Genomic DNA, 22,040 nt, shown 5'->3' with positions numbered 1-22,040 from the left:
TTCAGAAAACTAAGATCATGGCATCTGGTCCCATCACTTCATGGCAGATAGATGGGGAAACAGTGGAAAGAGTGTCAGATTTTATTTTTGGGGGCTCCAAAATCACTGCAGATGGTGACTACAGCCATGAAATTAAAAGATGCTTACTCCTTGGAAGGAAGTTATGACCAACCTAGATAGCATATTCAAAAGCAGAGATATTACTCTACCAACAAAGGTCCATCTAGTCAAGGCTATGGTTTTTCCAGGGGTCATGTATGGATGTGAGAGTTGGACTGTGAGGAAAGCTGAGTGCCGAAGAATTGATGCTTTTGAACTGTGGTGTTGGAGAAGACTGTTGAGAGTCCCTTGGACTGCGAGGAGATCCAAGCAGTCCATTCTGAAGGAGATCAGTCCTGGGTATTCATTGGAAGGACTGATGCTGAAGCTGAAACTCCAATACTTTGGCCACCTCATGCGAAGAGCTGACTCACCGGGAAAGACCCTGATGCTGGGGGAGATTGGGGGCAGGAGGAGAAGGGGAAGACAGAGGATGAGATGGCTGGATGGCATCTCTGACTCGATGGGCGTGAGTTTGAGTGAACTCTGGGAGTTGGTGATGGACAGAGAGGCCTGGCGTGCTGTGATTCATGGGGTCTCAAAGAGTCAGATACAACTGATCGACTGAACTGAACTGATGAGGACATGACCCTGCCATTGCATCTGAAGACAGAGATTAACTCAGCAGAGAGAGATCAGGAGAACATTCTGGAAGAGAACAGGATGTGTACAGCCCTGGAAACCAAGAGAGCACAGAAGTCTGAAGGCCCATGGGACTGAGCATGAAGCAAGAAGCAGGGGGATGTCCCTGGCGGTCCAGTGGTTAAGACTCTGCACTTCCAATGCAGGGGCCACGGGTTCTGTCTCTGGTTGGGGAACTAAGATCGCATGTGCCTCAGGGAGTGACCAAATGAAAATTAAAAATAATAATAATAATAATAAGGGCAAGAAGCAGGGTGGTGGGGGTGGGAAAGGGTAGCTAAAAGATAAAGTTGGAGTTGCCGGCAGAAGCCAGTCCGATCTGGGACACGGTGGCCACGTCACAGTTCGTCTTCCATGGGGAAGAAGCCTTTGAAGGCTTCAAGCGGGGAAGCAATATGGTCTCATCTGAGTGTGAATAGCTCACTCTGGCCTGTGTGCGGACCGCATGTAGTCATGACTGCATTCATGCTGACCAAGAGGGGATAGTTAAGAGGCTGTGGCTGAGGTCCACGCAAGAGGTGATGGAGGCTGGACCAGGGCGGGAGGATGGGGCTGGGGAGCTCCAGGAGTCAAGCTGGCAGAACATGGTGTCAGACTGGCTCTTAGGGGTGAACTTGCCATGTGCATGCTCAGTCACTCGGTCACGTCCAACTCTTTGCAACCCCATGAACTGTGGCCAACCAGGCTCTTCTGTCCATGGGATTTTTTTTTTTAGGCAAGAATATTGGACTGGGTTGCCATTTCCTTCTCCAGGGGATTTTTCTCGACACAGGGATCGAACCTGCGTCTCCCTCATTTCAGGCAGATTTTTCATCCCTGAGCCACCTGGGAAGCTCTTGGCGGTGAGGGAAAGGAATAAAAAGGCCTCTGCCCAGTAATGAGGGCGAGGCTGCCATTTGGAGACAGAGAACAGGGGCAGGGTAGGAGGGCTGCTGTGGGATTGGTTCCTGTGTGCTGCGTTGGAGACCTACATTCCTGCAAGAGGAGATTTGGCAATTGGCCGGTGGGGTCTGGAGCTCGAGGGTGTCTGGCCCTTCACCGTCTCTGATCTTCCGCTCGCAACCCAAAAGCATGTGCTTCCCAGAACCAACCCACACAACCCACCCCACCAAAGGCTCATCTCCACCCTCACCATGCTGGAGCCTCACAGTCTCAGAGGAAGCGGGCCTGCAGTCCGGGGTCAGGGCTAGACCCCACCCAGGTTGCTCTGAATGCCCGTCTGTCCCCACCCTCCACTGTACTTCCTTCCTCTGCCCTCCACCCTGACTCCTTCCCAACCCCGTGCATCCTTCAAGCAGAGGCGGTCATGTCCGCCCCCCATTCATCACCAGCATCATCCACGGAGAGATCTATGCTCACCGTCTTCACTCCCCCAAATCCAGGCAATCTCTTCTCTGCCCTTCCACTTCCTCCACGACAAGCAGCTGCTCAGCCGTCACCACGGGCCATTTTATACTTGACCTTTCCCATGTCCTCCCCAACATCCTTCCCTCCTGGGTCTCCGGCTGCCCGAGGACCTTCGCTCGTTCCTGTCATCAGCATCTCCTCTTCTCCGCCTGCTTGAATCGTGCCATCCCCCAGGCTCTGTCTAGAGTGATCAGCCTCCCCCTCCCAACCCAGCTGCCTACCCCAGCCCCGCCTCGATGCTCGGGGCGGCTTCATTCACACACGGCAGCTCAGCAACCCTGACACCTGTATCACTGCGTGGTCTGGGCCACGTCCCACTTGCTTTCTGCTGCCACGATGAAGCACAGCCCAGCGGGCTCCACATTCTATGGGAAATCCCTGAGCAGGCAAGGGAGCCCCCACTGGACAGAACAGTGAATGAGGGGTCCTGGGGTGGGGGACCCTCACCCTGTGCTCCAGGCCCTGGATCTGGAGATGCTAGCACGATCTCTTGACAAGCATGGATTTGGGGTTCGAATTTGGGATAATACGATACTAGTCTTTACTCTGAAACCAAAGAATCTTGGTATTTTCTCTCAGGTGCATCCTAGGTAGCATCAGGTCACCAGAGACAGCAGACTGGAAAGGTTCACTCCTGATCCTTTTTCCCGATCCTCACCTTCCTTACTTTCTTCTCCTGATGCCAAGTGTTACATACACATGTCTTTCAGCATCTCATTTTTATTTTTTGGTGATCTGACAGTAGATTCCAACTGTGACTCCATTGGGAATAATCCAGTGAGCTTTAAAAAATACTGATCCCCGGATTTGGGACTTCCCTGGCAGTCCAGTGGTTAGGACTCCGTGCTTCCACTGCAAGAAGCATGGGTTCAATTCTTGGTCAGGGAACTAAGATCCCTCACATGCTACACAGTGCAGCAAAAAAAAAAACAAAAAACAAAAACAGAAAACATCGACCCCCGCCCCACTCCTGCCCCCTGAGTTCCGATGGAAGCGGTCTGAGGTGTGGCCCAGGCATGCACAAGTTGAAATGTCCCCTGGGGATTCTACTATATGACCACAGCTGAGAACCACGGTCTGGAGACTGAACAACGGTGGCCCCGCTGTAAGCCGTTTCTTACAAAGTGAAAGTGTGAGTCGCTTCAGTTGTATCCAACTCTTTTCAACCCTAGGGACTGTAGCCCGCCAGGCTCCCCTGTCCGTGGTATTCTCTAGGCATGAATACTGGAGTGGGTAGCCATTCCCTTCTCCGGGGGATCTTCCCCACCCAGGGACTGAACCCGGATTTCCAGCATTGCAGGCAGATTCTTTACCATCTGAGCCATCAAGGTAAGCCATTTCTTAAGGGCTCAGGAAAGCGAGTAAGTATTTGTCTCTGGCTACTTCCATGTCCCATAACAACTGGCTTCCTTTCCAGTCCTCTTCCCATAAGGGAAATCCACTCTTCCTAAGAGGTCCCGGGTTTTGCTCTGGGGAGCCACTCACCTCATAGGGCTCCTTGGTGGGCCTGCACCTGTCTATCTGGTAGAGCTGGGTCTTGTAGCAGACGCTGTCCTGGAAGTCAGATTTCTACCGGAGAAGAAAAGAAAAAAAGCCTGGCTTAACTCTTGGAAAATAGGAATGTCTATCAAGCAGTCGTTAATTTTTAAGCCAGTGCTTGGCTGAGAAACGACAGAATGCGGTTGGCAGGGCACTTAAGAGCAGTGCAAAGACTACTCCGTGGGCAGCCCACAGGAGCGTGGGAAGAGGCAGGACCCAGCTTCCTGGCTCTGCCAGAAAAGGGCTTGGTGGCCCTGGGCACGCCACTGCTCCTGCTGCACCTCCGCTCTTTCATCTGTGCGACGAAGGCCACGCTAAGACGTGAGCTCAGGGACCGAATATGTGAGCTGGGGAGGACAACTTAACTTTATGGAACTACTGAATGGGATGCAGGTCTTGCTTATTTAAAAACAGGCCTAAGAACTTCCCTAGTGGCGCAGTGGATAAGAATCCACCCGCCAATGCAGGGGACGTGGGTTCAATCCCCGGTCCAGGAAGATCCCACAAGCTGTGGAGCAACTAAACCCCTGCAACCACAACTCCTAAAGCTGTGCTCTAGAGCCCGTCCTCTGCAACAAGAGAACCACCACAATGAGAAGCCCGTGTACCTCAGCTGGAGAAAAGCTCGCGTGAAGCGACACGGACCCAGTGCAACCAAAAATAAATTAATTAACCTAAAAAATAAAATCAGGCCTAAAATGGATACATAACAAGGACCTACTATATAGCGCAGGGGACTAACTATATTTGATGTCTTATAAAAACTTACAATGGAAAATAATCTGAAAAATAATATATATATATACAGGTATAACTGGATCACTTTGCTGTGGACATGAAACTAACACAACACTGTATCAACCAGACTTCAAGTATAAAAAAACAGCCCTAGTTCCTGCTCCCCACCCCCAAAAAAAGTCACAGCAATTCATAATATAGCTTAAAGAAGAAGATATATAACCACACCTAAGATGGTGTAGGGGTACGATTTAGGTACAGTCCTCTCTGGCGACAGCTGAAATTAAATGACTGATTAATGTATCAGTCAACAAATATTCCCGGAAGGCCTTTTCAGGCTCTCCAAATTAAAATCCATGCATCTAGGCTTTAGAAAGAAGAAGCAAGAATCAAGGGAGAAATGGCAATTAAAGTATAATATTTTACTTTTTAGTTCACTAGTTGCCCTTTCAAAATTATATATGGTTGTTAGTAATTGCTTAATGATATTAATAACTGGAATAGTGCCCTGGGTGCAATTAAATTAGCCTTGCATGGAAATTACTGAGTGGACTAGCTATAGTTATTTGTGGGCAATCAGTTTAGTTCAGTTCAGTTCAATTGCTCAGTCATGTCTGACTCTTTGCGACCCCATGAATCGCAGCACACCAGGCCTCCCTGTCCATCACCAACTCCCAGAGTTCACTCAAATTCACATCCATAGAGTCGGTGATGCCACCTAGCCATCTCATCCTCTGTCGTCCCCTTCTCCTCCTGCTCCCAATCCCTCCCAGCATCAGAGTCTTTTCCAATGAGTCACCTCTTCGCATGAGGTGGCCAAAGTACTGGAGTTTCAGCTTTAGCACCATTCCTTCCAAAGAAATCCCAGGGCTGATCTTTAGAATGGACTGGGTGGATCTCCTTGCAGTCCAAGGGACTCTCAAGAGTCTTCTCCAACACCACAGTTCAAAAGCATCAATTCTTTGGCACTCAAGTTTCTTCACAGTCCAACTCACACATCCATACATGACTCCTGGAAAAACCATAGCCTTGACTAGACGGACCTTTGTTGGCAAAGTAATGTCTCTGCTTTTGAATATGCTATCTAGGTTGGTCATAACTTTCCTTCCAAGGAGTAAGTGTCTTTTAATTTCATGGCTGCAATCACCATCTGCAGTGATTTTGGAGCCCAGAAAAATAAAGTCTGACACTGTTTCCACTGTTTCCCCATCGATTTTCTATGAAGTGATGGGACCATTGTGGGGAATAATTCACTCTTAAAAGCAGTCACCCACCTAGACACTGGTTCTCAGACCATCTATGTCTTGTGATTTAAGGGTTAAGTGTGAAACAGACAATAAAATAAGAACCGTCCCCTGTTAGAACTATGTTAGTTTCCACCAGGAACTTCTCAGCAGTGTGTGTGTGTGTGTGTGTGTGCACGCACGTGCTCAGTCGCTCAGTCATGTACACTCTTTGCACCTCCATAGACTGTAGCCCTCCAGGCTCCTCTGTCCATGGGATTTCCCAAGCAAGAATACCGCGGTGGGTTGCCATTTCCTACTCCAGCTTCTCAGTAGACAAAACCACAAAGCTTTGCACACTGCAACATTTGCAGCTCTGATGCTGAGTGATCACAGAAGATGGTAAGACACCTGGAGAAGGCAGGACACAGCCTAAGAGCTTCACACAAATGTCTCTTACTTGGGATGAGCCCCGTGATTGTTTAACCGGGTCTCTACAGAGGTAGATGCAAGAAACTATTTTTTAAAACAAAAGCCCCTCTATCTTATTGATCAGTATTCGGAGAACTGATTCTGCTGAAAGAATTCTGCTTGCTTGCTTAGGAAAGTAGCAGTGTCATCCTTTAAACACGTGGAATCATGAACTTTATCGGCAGTTTCCTGGAAACACTTTTTAAAACTCATATTTGAGTGGCATTCATCATTTCAAAAAGAAAATTGGTGTGTGACCCTCCTCTGTCCCTTTTACTTGAGAACTGCTTGTCTCTAGCATGGTGGTCTCTAAATGGTGTGACCTTGAGCCCATATGAGTGAAAAAGTTGTATCAACAATATGTGCATATTTATTTTATAAATTATAAGCACATACTGTACTAATATATCATTATAATATATACATTATAAAATACTGTACATTATAAAATATGCAATAAAATGGGGATTTAAAAGGATAAGGAATATATGGGACATGTGGTTTTTTTACAAAACCACTAGGGCTTCCCTGGTGGTCCAGTGGTTAAGAATCCACTTTGCAACACAGAAACACAGGCTCAATTCCTGTTCCGGGAGGAACCCACACGCCATAGGGCAATGAAGTCCATGTACCACAACTACTGAGCCCACGTGCTGCAACTCCCGAGGCCTGTGTGCCTAGAGCCCGAGCTCCACGAGAAGAGAAGCCGCCACAAAGAGAAGACCAGGCATCGAAACTGGAGAGCAGCCCATGCACAGCAACGCAGACTCAGGGCAGCCAAAAATGAACAAATAACAACTTTTTTAAAGAAATAAAAGAGAAATGAGAAATGGCTTCAAGTCTAACATGTCTTTTGAGTCCATCACCATAGGTGAACAGAGGACCTCTGTTCTCTGGGGTAAGAGAATTTCTTAATCCCTCCTATCACATAGTAAAACGATATAAATAATACATTATGGGTCAGGGGTCCAGTCTTTTTGACCTCCACTTCTCTCCTGTGGCGGCTTTCCTGTGACCACGGTATTGTTTCTGAAATCCAGCTGCATTTCTGCTCCCTTCCAAAGTTTCATTCCATCCCTGCTTCTAGAGCATGTTTTTTTTTTTTTCTCCCTCATAAAACACTGCTCTCATTTTTAACAGCCATTTACTATAATGTTTCTTCTCATCAAAGGAAAGTACCTCTTTCCTTTGAAAGTGAAAGTGTTAGTCACTCAGTCGTGTCTGATTCTTTGTGACCCCGTGGACTGCAGCCCTCCAAGTTCCTCTGTCCACAGAATTCTCTAGGCAAGAACACTGGAGTGGGTAGCCATTCCCTTCTCCAGGGGATCTTCCCAACCCAGGGATCAAACCTGGGTGTCCTGCACTGCAGGCGGGTTCTTTACATCTAAGCCACCACGGAAGCCCTATATCTTTCCTTTGGTGGCTCACACAAAATAAAAAGTGCTTCTGTGGATAATTTCACATCGAAGCCAAATCTAGGAAATACCCTAAGCTGAATCAGCTTAGAAACACCTATCCTTCCATCGCATTGTTTAACAAACCTCCCATCAAGCTTCTTGATCTATTTAGCAATGTTTTCTAGACGTCTTCCAAATCTATTTGCTAACAAGAGACACAGTCTAACCATCTTGTCTTCTGGGCATCATTTTGGTCATTTCTACCTCACCAGGAGAATACCATTTCCCCGTCAGTGAATTTTCATCTTTAGCTCTAATTGGGCTATCACATAACTTTACGTATTTTTTTAAATTTTTATTGGAATACAGTTACTTTTCAATGTTCTGTTAGTTTCTGCTGTGTAGCAAAGTGACTCAGCCATGTGTATACACGTATTCCCTCTGTTTTTAGATTTCCATCCCATTTAGGTCACCACAGGGCACTGAGTAGAGTTCCCTGTGCTATATCTCATTAGTCATCTATTTTATACGCAGTATGTGTGCTCAGTCGCTCAGTCGTGTCTGACTCTGCGACCCCGTGGACTGCAGCCTTCCAGGCTCCTCTGTCCACAGGATTCTCCAGATAATACTGGAGTGGGTTGTACTTGCCTTCTTCCAGGGGATCTTCCTGACACAGATATCAAACCCAGGTCTCCTGCACTGAAGGCAGTTTGTTTACCATCTGAGCCACCAGGGAAAATAGTGAATATATGTCAATCCCAATCTCCCATATCACATGACTTTAAGTAGCACTGAAAAACTCCAGAATTTCATCTTCATGTTTTGGATTCTGAATGTCTTCCTAACAGTGATGACCTCACACAGATCTCAAGGCACACACACACAGGGTGAAGACCGTGCTTCAAGAGAGTGGGTGTGAAATCACACTTCAGATGGGCTTCCCAACAACTGCACATTTCTCTGCATGACTTCTTGTTAGATCTGGTCAGCCCTCGCCATTCTGAGTAGGAGAAACAGCAGGAAAGATATGCAGAATCCCCACTGCCTCTGATCTAGCTTTCTTTGCAGATTTCTTTTTCAGCCATTGTTCATTTGGAAAGAGTTGATTTATGAAGGGCTTCCTTCATAAGTGAAATCAACCATTTCGCTAGTGGTAAAGAAGCCACCTGCCAATGCAGGAGACCTAAGAGACTTGGGTTTGATCCCTGAGTTGGGAAGATTTCCTCGAGTAGGAAACGGCAACCCACTCCAGCATTCTTGCCTGGAAAACTCCATGGACGGAGGAATCTGGCAGGCTATACAGTCCATGGGGTCGCAAAGAACCTGTCACGACTGAAGCAACTTAGCACACACAGCACGATTTAGTCAAAACCCTCGTAGCTCAGTCTGTGAAGAGTCTGCCTGCAATGCAGGAGACCTGGGTCCGATTCCTGGGTCAGGAAGATCCCCTGGAGCAGGAAATGGCAACCTACTCCAGTATCCTTGACCGGAGAATCCCATGGACAGAGAGAGCCTGGCAGACTACAGTCTATGGGGTCCCAAGAGTCAGGCATGACTGAGCAACTAAGCACACACACACAGATATGGAAGCATGTAAATTCCCTCACCTGGGCACTTATAAACTGCATACGCAGAAGGATACCTGTGACCAAAGCATGAGGGTACCAGGGTCCAGCACAGACCCCCAGCTGCACCTCCCTCACCTGTGACACAGGACGCCTGATGCCCAGACTAACTGAAGAAGCCGTGGTCGATTTCACTCTTGTTTTCTAGAGAAGTCAATGTGAAGAGTGGCTTTTTCATCTACCCTGCTTTAGAGGTGAATATTTGAGGGGCTCTGCTCCCCAGTTTTTATGATCACACAAGCCCCAGTACCCCTAAGTGGGGACCCCACCCAAGAGAAACAGGAACAAAAAAGGCAACAAGAAGCTGAAGGGAAAAGAAGCTTGAGTCTCTCGTGAGTTGGCCCAGAGCTCAGCTCTGTGGGAGAATATTTTAAAAACATCTCAGATAAAAAGCAGAGAAGCAGGTTTTGCTCCTCTTTTCTAACACATTCAGGAAACTCAACCTCACATGAGTTTCAATTAACAGCTCAGATCAAGTGTCGGCCACTGGGAAACACTTCGGGTGTCAGAGCTCTCTCTCTTTTTTTTTTTTTTTCCATAGAGAGCAGAGAGAGCCAGCACAGGGCCCCACTCACCCCTGACAAGTAGCGCTCAAGCTTCTTGTTTAGGAGGAAGTAGATGGCGAGGATGTGGCAGGCGCGGTTGGAGAGCACGGTGTTGATCACATCGCTGTTCTTGTAGCCCAGCTTCTCGGTCATGTGCAGCACCACGCTGGGGCTCAGGTCTTCCAGGGAAATCCTGCTCGACGGAGGGACAAAGAACCAGTCACTGAGAGGCTCTGGGGTCCCCTTAATGATGCTCACAAGCATGGCAGCACAGAAACCCCCTCCTACCCTCAAACACTCAAGGGCTCCCTCGTGGACAGTTAGTCCACTCATTCATTCACTTGACTTCTTATTATGAACCATTAACATACACAACAAAAGAAAGGGAATAGTCTAATTACCCTATATGTGCATGCTAAGTTGCTTTAGTCGTGGCTGACTGTGTGAGCCTACGGACTGTAGCCTGCCAGGCTCCTCTGTCCATGGGATTCTCCAAGGAAAGAATACCAGAGTGGGGTGCCATGCCCTCCTCCAGGGGATCTTCCCGACCCAGGGATTGAACCCGTGTCTCTTGCATCTCCTGCACTGGCAGGCGGTTCTTTACCATTAGTGCCATCTGGGTATCACCCTATGTGTGTAGCCAATAAGACATTACTTTGTCAACAAAGGTCCGTCTAGTCATGGCTATGGTTTTTCCAGTAGTGATGTATGGATATGAGAGTTGGACTATAAAGAAAGCTGAGCGCAGAAGAATTGATGCTTTTGAACTGTGGTGTTGGAGAAGGCTCTTAAAAGTCCCTTGGACTGCAAGGAGATCCAACCAGTCCATCCTAAAGGAGATCAGTCCTGGGTGTTCATTGGAAGGAGTGGTGTGGAAGCTGAAACTCCAATGCTTTGGCTACCTGATGCGAAGAACTGACTCATTGGAAAAGACCCTGATGCTCGGAAAGACTGAGGGCAGGAGGAGAAGGGGACGACAGAGGATGAGATGGTTGGATGGCCTCACCAACTCAATGGACATGTGTTTGGGTGAATTCTGGGAGTTGGTGATGGACAGGGAGGCCTGACATGCTGCGGTCCGTGGCGTTGCAAAGAGTCAGACATGACTGAGAGACTGAACTGAACTGAACTGAGTGCCTGGTTGAACTAACTGTTAGCACTTTGCCTTTCTTTCTTTCTTTCTCCCTTTCTTTTTTCCTTTCCTTTCTCCTGTCCTTCCTTCTTCCCTTCGCTTCCCTCTTTCTTCCTTTACTAAAGTATTTCAAATCACAAACTTTTTTTTTTTTCCTAAACACCTCAGGATGCATCTTTAAAAACCAATGACATCTCCTGCAGGATCATAATACGTTCAAAACATCCCCAAAATTTTAGAAATCTCTTAATATTCTCTGATATCTAGACTGTATTCCAATTTCCCTATTCATCCCAAATTTCTTTACAATCTTACTTTTTTTTCCTTAAAATGTATTTATTGAACTGGGTAGAGCCCATGTAGTTTGGGTGGGTGTTGGGTTGGGAAAGAAGGGTATTCAGGAGCCAGACCAGACCATGTTTAAAGGAACAATGTGAGCTCTCAAGTTCACAAAGAGGGGATTTGGGATGCAGCTGTGAAGTTGGATGCTCTCAGAGGACAGGTTAAAGCTTCTACACAGGAGTGATACGAAGATAAACTCCCTTGGGATAGAATGCCCCAAAATGAATGCCAGGTGTGTATATATCTACTTATTTGCTCATTCAAGTCCCTGCTTCATGGAGTTTACATGGCAATGGGGAAGAGAGAAAATAAATCCATTTATTCTTCACGACAGTCTTACAAAGGGTACCAGAGCTTCCCTGATGGCTCAGTGGTAAAGAAACCACCTGCCAATGCAGGAGACGTGGGTTCAGTCCTTGGGTTGGGGAGATCTCCTGGAGAAGGAAATGACAACCCACTCCAGTATCCTTGCCTGGAAAATCCCATGGACAGAGGAGCCTGGCGGGCTACAGTCCATGGGGTCACAAAAGAGTTGGTCATGACTTAGCAACTAAACAACAACAACAAACCATTATTATCCCCATTTAACAGATGAAGAAACTGAGGCCCACAGCAGGAAAGTAACTTGTCCAGGCACACACTGGCAAGAAGTAGCAGCTATGTAGAACATGAAAGCAGGAGAAGGGCATAGGGAATACATGTGTTGGTAGTGGAGGTATGTCATCAGATACAACATTTTACATTCCTGAAGACAGAGGCAAGGACAATACTCTGTGAGCAGAAAGCAAGCACATCTGGCTAGAAAGCTCTGTACCCCTGCCAGAGTCTGGAGACATTTTTGGTGGGACCTCAGAACCATAACTGGAGAGGGCAATGGCACCCCACTCCAGTACTCTTGCCTGGAAAATCCCATGGACAGAGGAGCCTGGTAGGCTGCAGTCCATGGGGTCTCAAAGAGTCGGACATGACTGACTTCACTTTCATTTTTCACTTTCATGCATTGGAGAAGGAAATGGCAACCCACTCTAGTGTTCTTGCCTGGAGAATCCCAGGGACGGGGGAGCCTGGTGGGCTGCCGTCTTTGGGGTCACACAGAGTTGGACACGATTGAAGCGACTTAGCAGCAGCAGCAGCAGAACCATAACACTAGGAAAAACCACAGGGTACAACCCTATAGTGGTGCAGAAGAAGAGACCAACTTGCCAAGCTCACAAAGGCAGCCAGGGCAGACCTGGGTCTGTTGACTATTGTAACTAGGTCAGCTCTCCCTCTTCTAGGTCTGGCTAAGTGCCACCCAAAGAAAAGGTGCCCGAGAAACGACAAAATCTGCCTTCCTCACTCCTGTTGGCTACAAAAATTGCAAATTCTAGAAACAGTTTGGAGTAGGCTTGCTATGATTAATGGTTAAAAATAATAACATCTGTTTTAAAAGGATACGATTACTTGAATGTTGCCAAAGCACTTAACACAAGAGAACACAACTGTTTGAAACCACCTGGTAACATCCATGTGCTCCTGGCCATGCCCTTGATCAGTGAAACCACGCCTACTGGACCCCACTCCTGGCCAATGAGATCACTGCCCTTTTATGTTGGCCAATCAGACCACAGCCTCATGGCCACTCCTTCAGCCAATCAGATCATGATTTTTGTGACTCCACCCCAGCCAATCATCCATGGCTGCCGTTTGGATAGCTCCACTCTCTACCTGGAGCAGGTCCTGGAAGGGAGTGTGCTCTGGGTGTGAGATGCCACCAGGGTGGGGCTGGAGGCAGAGGTGAGAGGAGAAAAGTGAGCAGTCTCTGCCCTTCCTACCCACTGTCTTCAAAAACAGGTGAGCTCTGCCAAATGTAGACTGGCTCTTGACTAACAGCAATATTTTGAACATTTTCAACATGCAATGTATATATTGAGTGCCTGAAGAATCCCATGGACAGAGTAGCCTGCTAGGCTATATAGTCCATGGGGTGGCAAATAGTCGGACACGACTTAGCAACTAAACCACCACCAACCATACTTGTATCAGTTGTTGAATTTGTATTACCTCTCCAAGTTTCAATGATACAAACAATATTTAAAAAGTGTTCTAGAATACGAGGTACAATTTTGAGTCAATATGTATTAAAGTCAATTTCATTCCAGTGTGGTCTAATTCTGTCCTTTGTTACCAATGATCTGCTTTCCCTCCCACCCATCTCCAGGTGGAGAGACAGTCCCAGGCAGGGTGATGGAGGAGGCAGCCAAGGTCTGCTCTAGAAAAAAATGTCTGCTGCCAGAACAGAGAGGTGAGCCTGGTATACAGCAGACATCTGTAACTGACTGGCGTGAACTTATTATAAAAAGTTTCCTTTTAAAGGTATTTTCTTCTTGCCTCTTGCAGGTCAACTCAGAGGCTTGAAGGAATTAACAGAAGGCTTTACAGAACAGTGATAGAAAACATGAGACCTTTATTTTCTCTCTTTCCCAACAGTAAAACACTGACAACATCTAAAATAATTAAATCTGGGGCTACATATGTTGAGAAGCTATAAAATAGACTTCAAAGAGAAAATATTCCTTTTTCCGGTTGCATGTTCTTATTTTGTTTATCTGTGTCCTGGTAAAATCAGAAAAATAATTATCAAGGGCACTTTTTTTTTTTTTTGCATTCTTTTTCAAAATAAAGACTAAGGAAGACGTGTCTTTTCTAATAGTTTAGATTTCTGGTTTCATTACTTTAAAAATTGGACATTGGTTTGCCTCGAAAAATTGGACATTGATTTGCCTCATTAAATGAGTAATGAGCCTTACCTAAAGAGAAGGCACTGAGCTGCTGCTTTCCTTCATATGCAAGTTCTCAATCATTTTTACAATCTACCCAACTAGATCTTAAACAGCCTTTATGCCTCTGACCAAGTCCAGATGTAAAAAGGACCAAACTGGCAGAGCTAGTACAGGTACCTAGAATTTAAGATTTAATCTACAAAAGGCTGTTTATAACCCGTGGAGAAGCGACAAAATGAGCAGGGCATGAATCTCTGAATGAAGATGCAACCGGCAAGGAGGGAGGGCTGTATCTCTAATAGCTGCTTCACGCCCTTCAACACCTGCTGCACTGAGGGGGTTGAGTCTGCTCATTTAGGTGGTGATTACATTAGGTTAATGACTCATTTGGCCGCCACCGGTGCCTGCTCCCTTACAGAGAGCAGAGCTGTGTACTGCTAGGCAGCGTGAGCCTGGTAATGAGGCTCGGCCCCTTGGCTTCGCTTTCCATCTCACGTCGGGCTAATATTTCTGGTGTCTATTTCTGGTACTAGCCCACATCGAGCCAACACTGGAAACCAGCAGTCTGTTTCCAGGTTCCCTTGGTAACCCAAGTCCCCTAGACTTTGTTTAAATTACCTCTCACGAGTCAAAGGCTAGAATTCTAGATAGCGGCTCTCTCTGGCCAAGGCAAGTGTCAATGGGGCCCAGGAGCCAGGTTGCAGGTCCCAGCACTGTCCACCCACGCCCTCGGAAGCCCCTCAGAGCCTCCTCCCCAGGACAGAGCTCTTGTTTGGAGAAGCTGGTGCTGCAGCTTTCATAGGGCTCGGGGCCTGTTTCCAGACCATCCTGGGCGGACGTCACCCCCTTCCCTGCCCTGTTACTGCTCTATGCGTCCCCCTTCTTCAGTGGCTCCTGCATCGTCACCTGGGCTTCAGATCTAGAATGTGCAGGCCCCTCTAGGTCTGAAGGAAGAGGACTCTAGGTTGGTCTCAGTCCTGGAAGGTATTTGACCCCTGGGGTTTTCACGTTTGCTCTAAAGTCACCAAAGGGTGGGAGGCTTCGCTGGTGGTCCAGTGGTTGGGGCTACGCCTTCCAAGGCAGGGGGTGCAGGTTCCGTCCCTGGTCAAGGAGCTGGGATCCCACATGACTCAGCCAAAAAAACCCCAAAACACAGCACAGAAGCAGTATTGTAGCAAATTCATTAAAGACTTTAAAAAAAAATGGTCCACATTAAAAAAAAAATCTTAAAAAATTTTTTTTACAAAATAAAGTCACCAAGGAGGGGGTCCTTATTCCCCTAACTCAGACTAGTGAGCAGTATGTCAAACGAGTAGGGGAAAAGTGCTAGGAAGTATTTTCCTGTGTGACTCTTTGCCACCCCATGTCGCCCTCCAGGCTCCTCTGTCCATGGGGTTCTCCAGGAAAGAATTCTGGAGTGGGTAGCCATTCCCTTCTCCAGGGGATCTTCCTGACCCAGGGATCAAATCCGGGTCTCTGGCCTTGCAGACGGATTCTTGACTGTCTGAGCCACCAGGGAAGCCCAGGATTTTCCTGTGCTTGTTTACAAGTCTGTAGTCGATACCCCCACTCGGGGACACGTGGCCCATCACAAGGTGTCCCTCAGTGTTTCCATACTGTGGGCTCCTGCCTGGAAGCTTCCTCATGGACTCCTTCTCGAGCAAGCGGCACAGGGAAACTCGGGCTGAAGCCTTTCCCGCCTTTCTTCCTGCCCCCAACATTTCAGAGCAGGGACTCGGGGCTGAAACAAACATCAGAGCAAAGAGGTGGCAGAAGAGGAGCCTGTGGGTCATTTTGAAGGAACGGAGGCAATTCCACTGGATTCCAACCGATGCTGGCAGGACAGCTCTTGAGTGGAACACACACACACACTCATACACACACTCAGATACACTCACAGACACTCCAGCAGACACACATACACACTCCCATACCCTCACACACAACACAGATTCACACACTGAAACATATACACAGACATCCACAACCCACAACCAGGCATACTCAGACACACACACACTCAAACAGATACACAAACAGATACTCCAACAGACACACATACACACTCACATACCCTCACATACTCAAACACAGATTCACATACTGAAACACATACACTCACACACAGACACCCACAAACAGGCATACTCAGACACACACACACTCAAACAGTTACACTCACAGACACTCCAGCAGACACACATACACACTCACATACCCTCACACACTCAACACAGATTCACATACTGAAACACATACACTCACACACAGCCACCCACAAACAGGCATACTTAGACACACACACACTCAGTTACACTCACAGACACTCCAGCAGACACACATACACACTCACATACCCTCACACACTCAACACAGATTCACATACTGAAACACATACACTCACACACACAGGCATACTCAGACACACACACACACTCACTTGCTCACTCAGGCCTTAGCTCGTCTAAACAGTCCCTCTGTGTGAATTAGAAAGAGGCGCCACTCAAGAGAGACAGAGGCCTTCAGCAGCAGGTTTGAGGAGGGGAGAGTAGCCTGGACTTCAGCCCCCACGTACCCTCTGGCAGGGCCCCCTGAAGGGTGCACTCTGCACGACCACGTGGGATGGCCCCACCTACACTTCTCCTGGTGCACGGAGGGGAGCCCCACGTGCGGACCTGTGGGTGCAGAGGGGCAGGGCAGCCAAGAGAAGATGTGGCCTTCCCTTGAGTCACATAGAGCATCCTGTCCACAACTATTCAGGGCTTGTAAGACAGGCCCCATGTCGCCTGAGGAGGGGTCCCTCTGCGTGCACTGAGTACCTGTTGGGATAGGTGATGTTACACGGCACTTTGCCCACGTAATTCTCATTCAGCCAGCGATTCGCCAGCGCCTGCTGAATGTTGGGCCTCTTCACAGGATCTGGTTCCAGGAGAGAACGCAGGAAGTTCACGGCTCCTGTGAAGACATTGGGCAAGTGTCACATCTGTTACAGGCTGAAGGCAGACCAAGGCAGGTGACCCACCACACCTCCCGGGCCACTGCTCATCTATTTTCTGGATCTTGGGGGGCCACCCATCCAGAGTACAAGATGTCTGTCCAAGGAGGTATCTGGCACGTGGTAAAGCAGGAACTGGCATGGGTCTCCCCACACACCATACTTCCCCAACCCTTGTGCTCTCTCTTGTGGTTTACCACTAAAGGTGAGCCAAAGGGGAACAGACGAATGTGAAAGGACAACGCTGGGTCTCAAGGTAGGTTTTAAGGAATTTATACATAGGCCTTTCAGGTGGCACTAGTGGTAAAGAACCCACCTGCCAATGCAGATGTGAGAGATGCAGGTCCGATCCCTGGGTCGGGAAGATCCCCTGGAGGAGGGCATGGCAACCCATTCCAGGACTCCTGCCTGGAGAATCCCATGGACCAAGGAGCCCAGTGGGCTATACTCCATGGGGTCACAAAGAGTTGGACATGACTTAGCGTCTAAACTACCATATATATGTGTATATACTTGTATATATATGGAATTCCCTGGCAGTCCAGCGACTAAGACTCTGTGTTCCCAATGCAGAGGGCCTGGGTTTGATCCCTTGCAAGGGAACTAGATCCCACATGCCACAACTTAAAGATCACACATGCCACAACCAAGACTCAGATTCTTTTTCAGATTCATTTCCCTTATAGATGATTGTAAAATACTGAGGAGAGTTCCCTGTGCTATACGTGCATCCTTTAAGATTATAACAATGGAAACAAAAATACAACACTAAAGAAAATGTTTATAATGCACATAAAGGTCACAGGCTCCAAAATTGTTGAGCATGAGAATATGCAGATCCTCATATGGACAAAGACTGCCAGGGATTCCCTGAAAATGAAGATGCTCTGTCTTGCTTGAGTTTGGGGACCAGGATGTTTTCTTATTTATACTCATTTTATAAAGCACTGTGATAGTATCCTTGCAATAGAAAAAATATTCTTTTATGTAATTTTGTACATGATATCCCATTTCCAATATACCAAATAAAACTTTGAGGAAACTAATCTGAATTTGCTTGGTCACCAAACTTTTTAAATCTTTTTCCCTAAAGCTATTTTTTAGTTTCCTAAGATAATCCATATAGTAAAGGCTATTGTCTTTCCAGTAGTCATGTACAAATATGAAAGATGGACCATAAAGAATGCAGGGCGCCGAAGAACTGATGTTTTCAAACTGTGGTGTTGGAGAAGACTCTTGAGAGTTCCTTGCAAAGCAAGGAGATCAAACCAATCAATCTTACAGGAAATCAACCCTTAATACTCACTGGAAGGACTGATGCTGAAGCTGAAGCTCCAATACTTAGGCCACCTGATGCGAAGAGACAACTCACTGAAAAAGACCCTGATGCTGGCAAAGACTGAGGGCAGAAGAAGAGTGTGACGGAGGATGAGATGATTGGATGGCATCACTGATTCAATGAACATGAATTTGAGCTAGCTCCGAGAGATAGTCTAGGACAGAGGAGCCTGGCATGCTGCAGTCCAAGGGGTTGCAAAAAAGCTGGACATGACTTGGTGACTGAACAATAGCAACAAGATAATCTAACCTTTCAATGAAAAGTCATAAAAATTGTCACCTTCTCACAGGCTTCAGTTGTCATTTTTAAAACTGTCCTTTGAAGAATGATGGGTATTATGGTCAACCGTCTTTGCAGGGTAAAAATGAAGCTGTCAAAAGGGGCTAACTCTGATGCCAGAACCAACCCCAAAGGAAAAACTTTTGCTAGGTCAGGCCACCAGGTAACCCCTCCACATAGGTTTCCAAGCAGTGGATGAGGCCACTGGAAAGCCATTTCCTTTTGAGAATGCAGTGGGTAAAAATATATGTGTAGATGACAAAGCAGACATGAGAGGTATTTAATATTCTAAGTTTTATAGCTGGGTCTCCAAATACATCTTTTCTACAATGTTCTTCAGTGCTCTGAAGAGCAAATGGGGCTCTAAAAGAGGGGTCTCTCTTGTTGAAACCTCCACCTCCCTTCTCTCCACTTCCCTATATTGTAAGGTCATTTGGATGCTTAATCGGGACATCTATTGGTCAAAGAAAAAAAGACTGTGAGCATAATGAGTTGAAACCAGGAGACTCTTCAGTTAATGATGTTTCTGAGACATCTCTGCTGTTGTCATTGTTCAGTCACTCAGTTGTGTCCGACTCTTTGTGTCCCCATAGACTGCAGCACGCGGGGCCTCCCTGTCCATCACCAACTCCCCAAGCCTACCCAAACTCATGTCCATTGAGTCAGTGTTGCCATCCAACCATCTCGTCCTCTGTGCATCTTCTTGTCTCTTCTTGTCATCTTGTCATCAACCTCTTGTCATCTTCTCCTCCTGCCTTCAATCTTTCCCAGCATCAGGGTCTTTTCCAATGAGTCAGTTCTTCGCATCAGGTGGCCAAAGTATCGGAGCTTCAGCATCAGCCCTTACAATGAATATTCAGGACTGATTTCCTTTAGGATTGACAGGCTGGATCTCCTTGCAGTCCAAGGGACTCTAAAGAGTCTTCTCCAACATCACAGCTCAAAAGCATCAATTCTTTGGTGCTCAGCCTTCTTTATGGTCCAACTCTTACATCCATACATGACTAGTGGATAAACCATAGCTTTGACTAGACGGACCTTTGTTGGCAAAGTAATGTCTCTGCTTTTTAATATGCTGTCTAGGTTGGTCATAACTTTTCTTCCAAGGAGCAAGCGTCTTTTAATTTCATAGCTGCAGTCACCGTCTGCAGTGATTTTGGAGACCCCCAAAATAAAGTCTCTTGCTGTTTCCATTGTTTCTCCATCTATTTGCCATGAAGAGATGGGACCAGATACCATGATCTTAGTTTTTTGAATGCTGAGTTTTAAGCCAACTTTTTCACTCTCCTCTTTCACTTTCATCAAGAGGCTCTTTAGTTCTTCTTTGCTTTCTGCCATGAGGGTGGTGTCATCTGCATATCTGAGGTTACTGACGTTTCTCCCAGCAATCTTGATTCCAGCTTGTGCTTCCTCCAGCCCAGCGTTTCTCATTATGTACTCTGCATATAAGTTAAATAAGCAGGGTGACAATATACAGACATATTCCTTTCCCAATTTGGAACCAGTCTGTTGTTCCGTGTCCAGTTCTAACTGCTGCTTCTTGACCTGCATACAGTTTCTCAGGAGGCAGGTAAGGTGATCTGGTATTCCCATTTCATGAAGAATTTTCCACAAGTACTTTTCCGCTATCTTCTTGACTAATATTGTCATCAACAGGAGAATGTTGGATCCCACCAAAAAAAGATGTCCCATATCCAAGGGCAAAGGAGAAGCTCCAACAAGACAGTAGGAGGGGTGAAACAGTGTTTAGAATTAAACCCCATACCCACCACAGATGCTCAGAGGGCTCAAACAAAAGCTTGTGTGCACCAGGACCCAGAGACTCCACAAGAGACTAAGCCAGACCTGCCTTTGAGTGTTTGCGTGTCTCCTATGCAGGCATGGGTCAGCAGTGGCCTGCCATGGGGACAGGGGCTCAGGCTACAGCAGGCCTTGGAGGCACAGCATGGCTCCAGTCCTCTTGGAGGAGGTCGCCATCAGCCCCACCATAGAGCCGCCAACCAGACGACCCACAAACCGGAGAACAGTTATCCCAAAAAAGTTCTCTCACTGCTGCAAAAGTTCCAGGGCCCACAACAGACTTCCCAACCTGGGGGTCTGGCAAAGGGGCTGAGAACCCCCAGGGAATTTGACTTGACGGCCAGTGGGACTTGATTACAGAACTTCCACAGGACTAGGGAAACAGACTCTTAGAAAGCACAAACAAAACCTTGTGCACACCAGGACCCAGGAGAAAGGAGCACTGACCCCACAAGACACTGAGCCAGAGTTACCTGTGAGTGTCCAAGAGTCTGCAGTGGACACACGGGAAGACACTGGCCTGCCACGGGTCAGAGGCACTGAATACAAGAGTTCCAGGAGCCATGGTGTGCTGGCCTACGTCCTTTTGAAGGAGGTTGCCATTACCCCTACCGTAGTTTGGCCTCACAGGGAGGGAACACAGCTCCATCCATCAACAGAAAACTGGACATCTCTGTTGCTTACCCTCAAAGGACCTAAACAGCAACCCAGGCTTTTTCAGAGTATGATTACCCAGAAGAGCTAAGAACAGACTGGATGTGAGTTTTTGTTCTATTTTCAGAACCAAGCACTCTGCACCATCACAAATTGCTGATGAGCACAAGTAATTTTAGTTCAGATCTCTACCAGTGAATTTTCTTTCTTTGGACATCACAAATATTGCATTAGTATCCAAAAAGGACTTTGAAAACATCCTTGGAGCTCTTTGAAGTCTGTGTGAGGGTCTTGAATATCCCTATGACTCATGAGCAAAAGGCATAAAAATATTTTCCACTGTTCTGGAAAGCTGTGGGGGCCATGGCCACACATCCCACCCAGCACTTCTAAGCTAGCGCTTGGTCTTCAGAGCCAGGCATAGGGATGACCCACCCAGGGTGTGGTCCCTCTCTGCGCCCCGTGTCACAGAAGGTACACACTCCTCCAGTGCAAAACCTGTTTCCTCCAAGCATCAGCTTTCTGGAGCCTGGGCTGGCTTGTGTGAGCTCCATGAGCCCGTGCCTTGGGAAAGAGCCCCAGGAGGCAGGCGAAGCCATCAAATTCTTTGTTCTATTGCAGCCCGTGGGATGCTGAGAGAGATCTCACCCGTACCAGAGGCTCCTTCACCATCAGCTCCCAGGAGAAAGCAGCAACAGCAATTATTTGACGATTGAGGCTTCTCGGAAATCCTTTTTACCCTATCTATATATATTCTTTTTTAGATTCTCATCATTATAGTTTATTACAATATAATGACTATAGTTCCCTTTGCTAGACAGTAGGACCTTGTTTACATATAGTCGTGCATATCTGTTAATCCCAAACTCCTAATTATCCCTCCCTCCTTGCCCTTTGGTAACTATAAGTTTGTTTTCCATGTCTGCGAATCTGTTTCTGTTCTATAAATAAATTCATTTAAATCATTCTTTTAAGATTTCACATATAAGTGATATCATATGATATTTGTCTCTAGCTGTCTGACTTTGTATGATAATCTCTAGGCCTACCC

The 22,040-nt window shown here is 47.0% G+C and overlaps 1 protein-coding gene and 1 long non-coding RNA gene across 5 annotated transcripts in view; one reads left to right on the top strand and one right to left on the bottom strand.

The window, feature by feature from the left end:
- The window catches only part of HUNK (hormonally up-regulated Neu-associated kinase), a 132,539-nt gene that overhangs the window by 17,713 nt on the left and 92,786 nt on the right, over positions 1-22,040 (bottom strand). For both annotated transcript variants that reach the window (XM_086413136.1, XM_086413148.1), the window contains exons 6-8: positions 16,742-16,877; positions 9,717-9,879; positions 3,634-3,717 (exon numbers count right to left, since the gene is read on the bottom strand). In XM_086413136.1, coding sequence (XP_086269262.1) covers positions 3,634-3,717; positions 9,717-9,879; positions 16,742-16,877 — 383 coding nt within the window. The remainder of the gene's footprint in view (positions 1-3,633; positions 3,718-9,716; positions 9,880-16,741; positions 16,878-22,040) is intronic.
- On the top strand, positions 12,793-21,991 carry LOC147380342 (uncharacterized). 3 transcript variants are annotated; one of them, XR_015168288.1, is made up of 3 exons: positions 12,793-12,993; positions 13,361-13,444; positions 13,540-13,851. It is a non-coding gene; the product is annotated as an uncharacterized LOC147380342 (long non-coding RNA). The 3 variants fall into 3 exon arrangements; XR_015168290.1 differs by lacking the exon at positions 13,540-13,851 and adding an exon at positions 21,611-21,991 and having other exon boundaries at positions 12,798-12,993; XR_015168289.1 differs by having other exon boundaries at positions 12,798-12,993; positions 13,516-13,851.

The sequence above is a fragment of the Bos grunniens genome, chromosome 1 (assembly GCF_055505025.1).
Source record: "Bos grunniens cultivar Pamir isolate PY7600 chromosome 1, Bosgru_T2T1.0, whole genome shotgun sequence".
In the NCBI taxonomy this organism is placed as follows: Eukaryota; Metazoa; Chordata; class Mammalia; order Artiodactyla; family Bovidae; genus Bos; species Bos grunniens.
The sequence above is the reverse complement of the archived record's forward strand: the minus strand, read 5'-3'. Positions and strand labels throughout refer to the sequence as shown.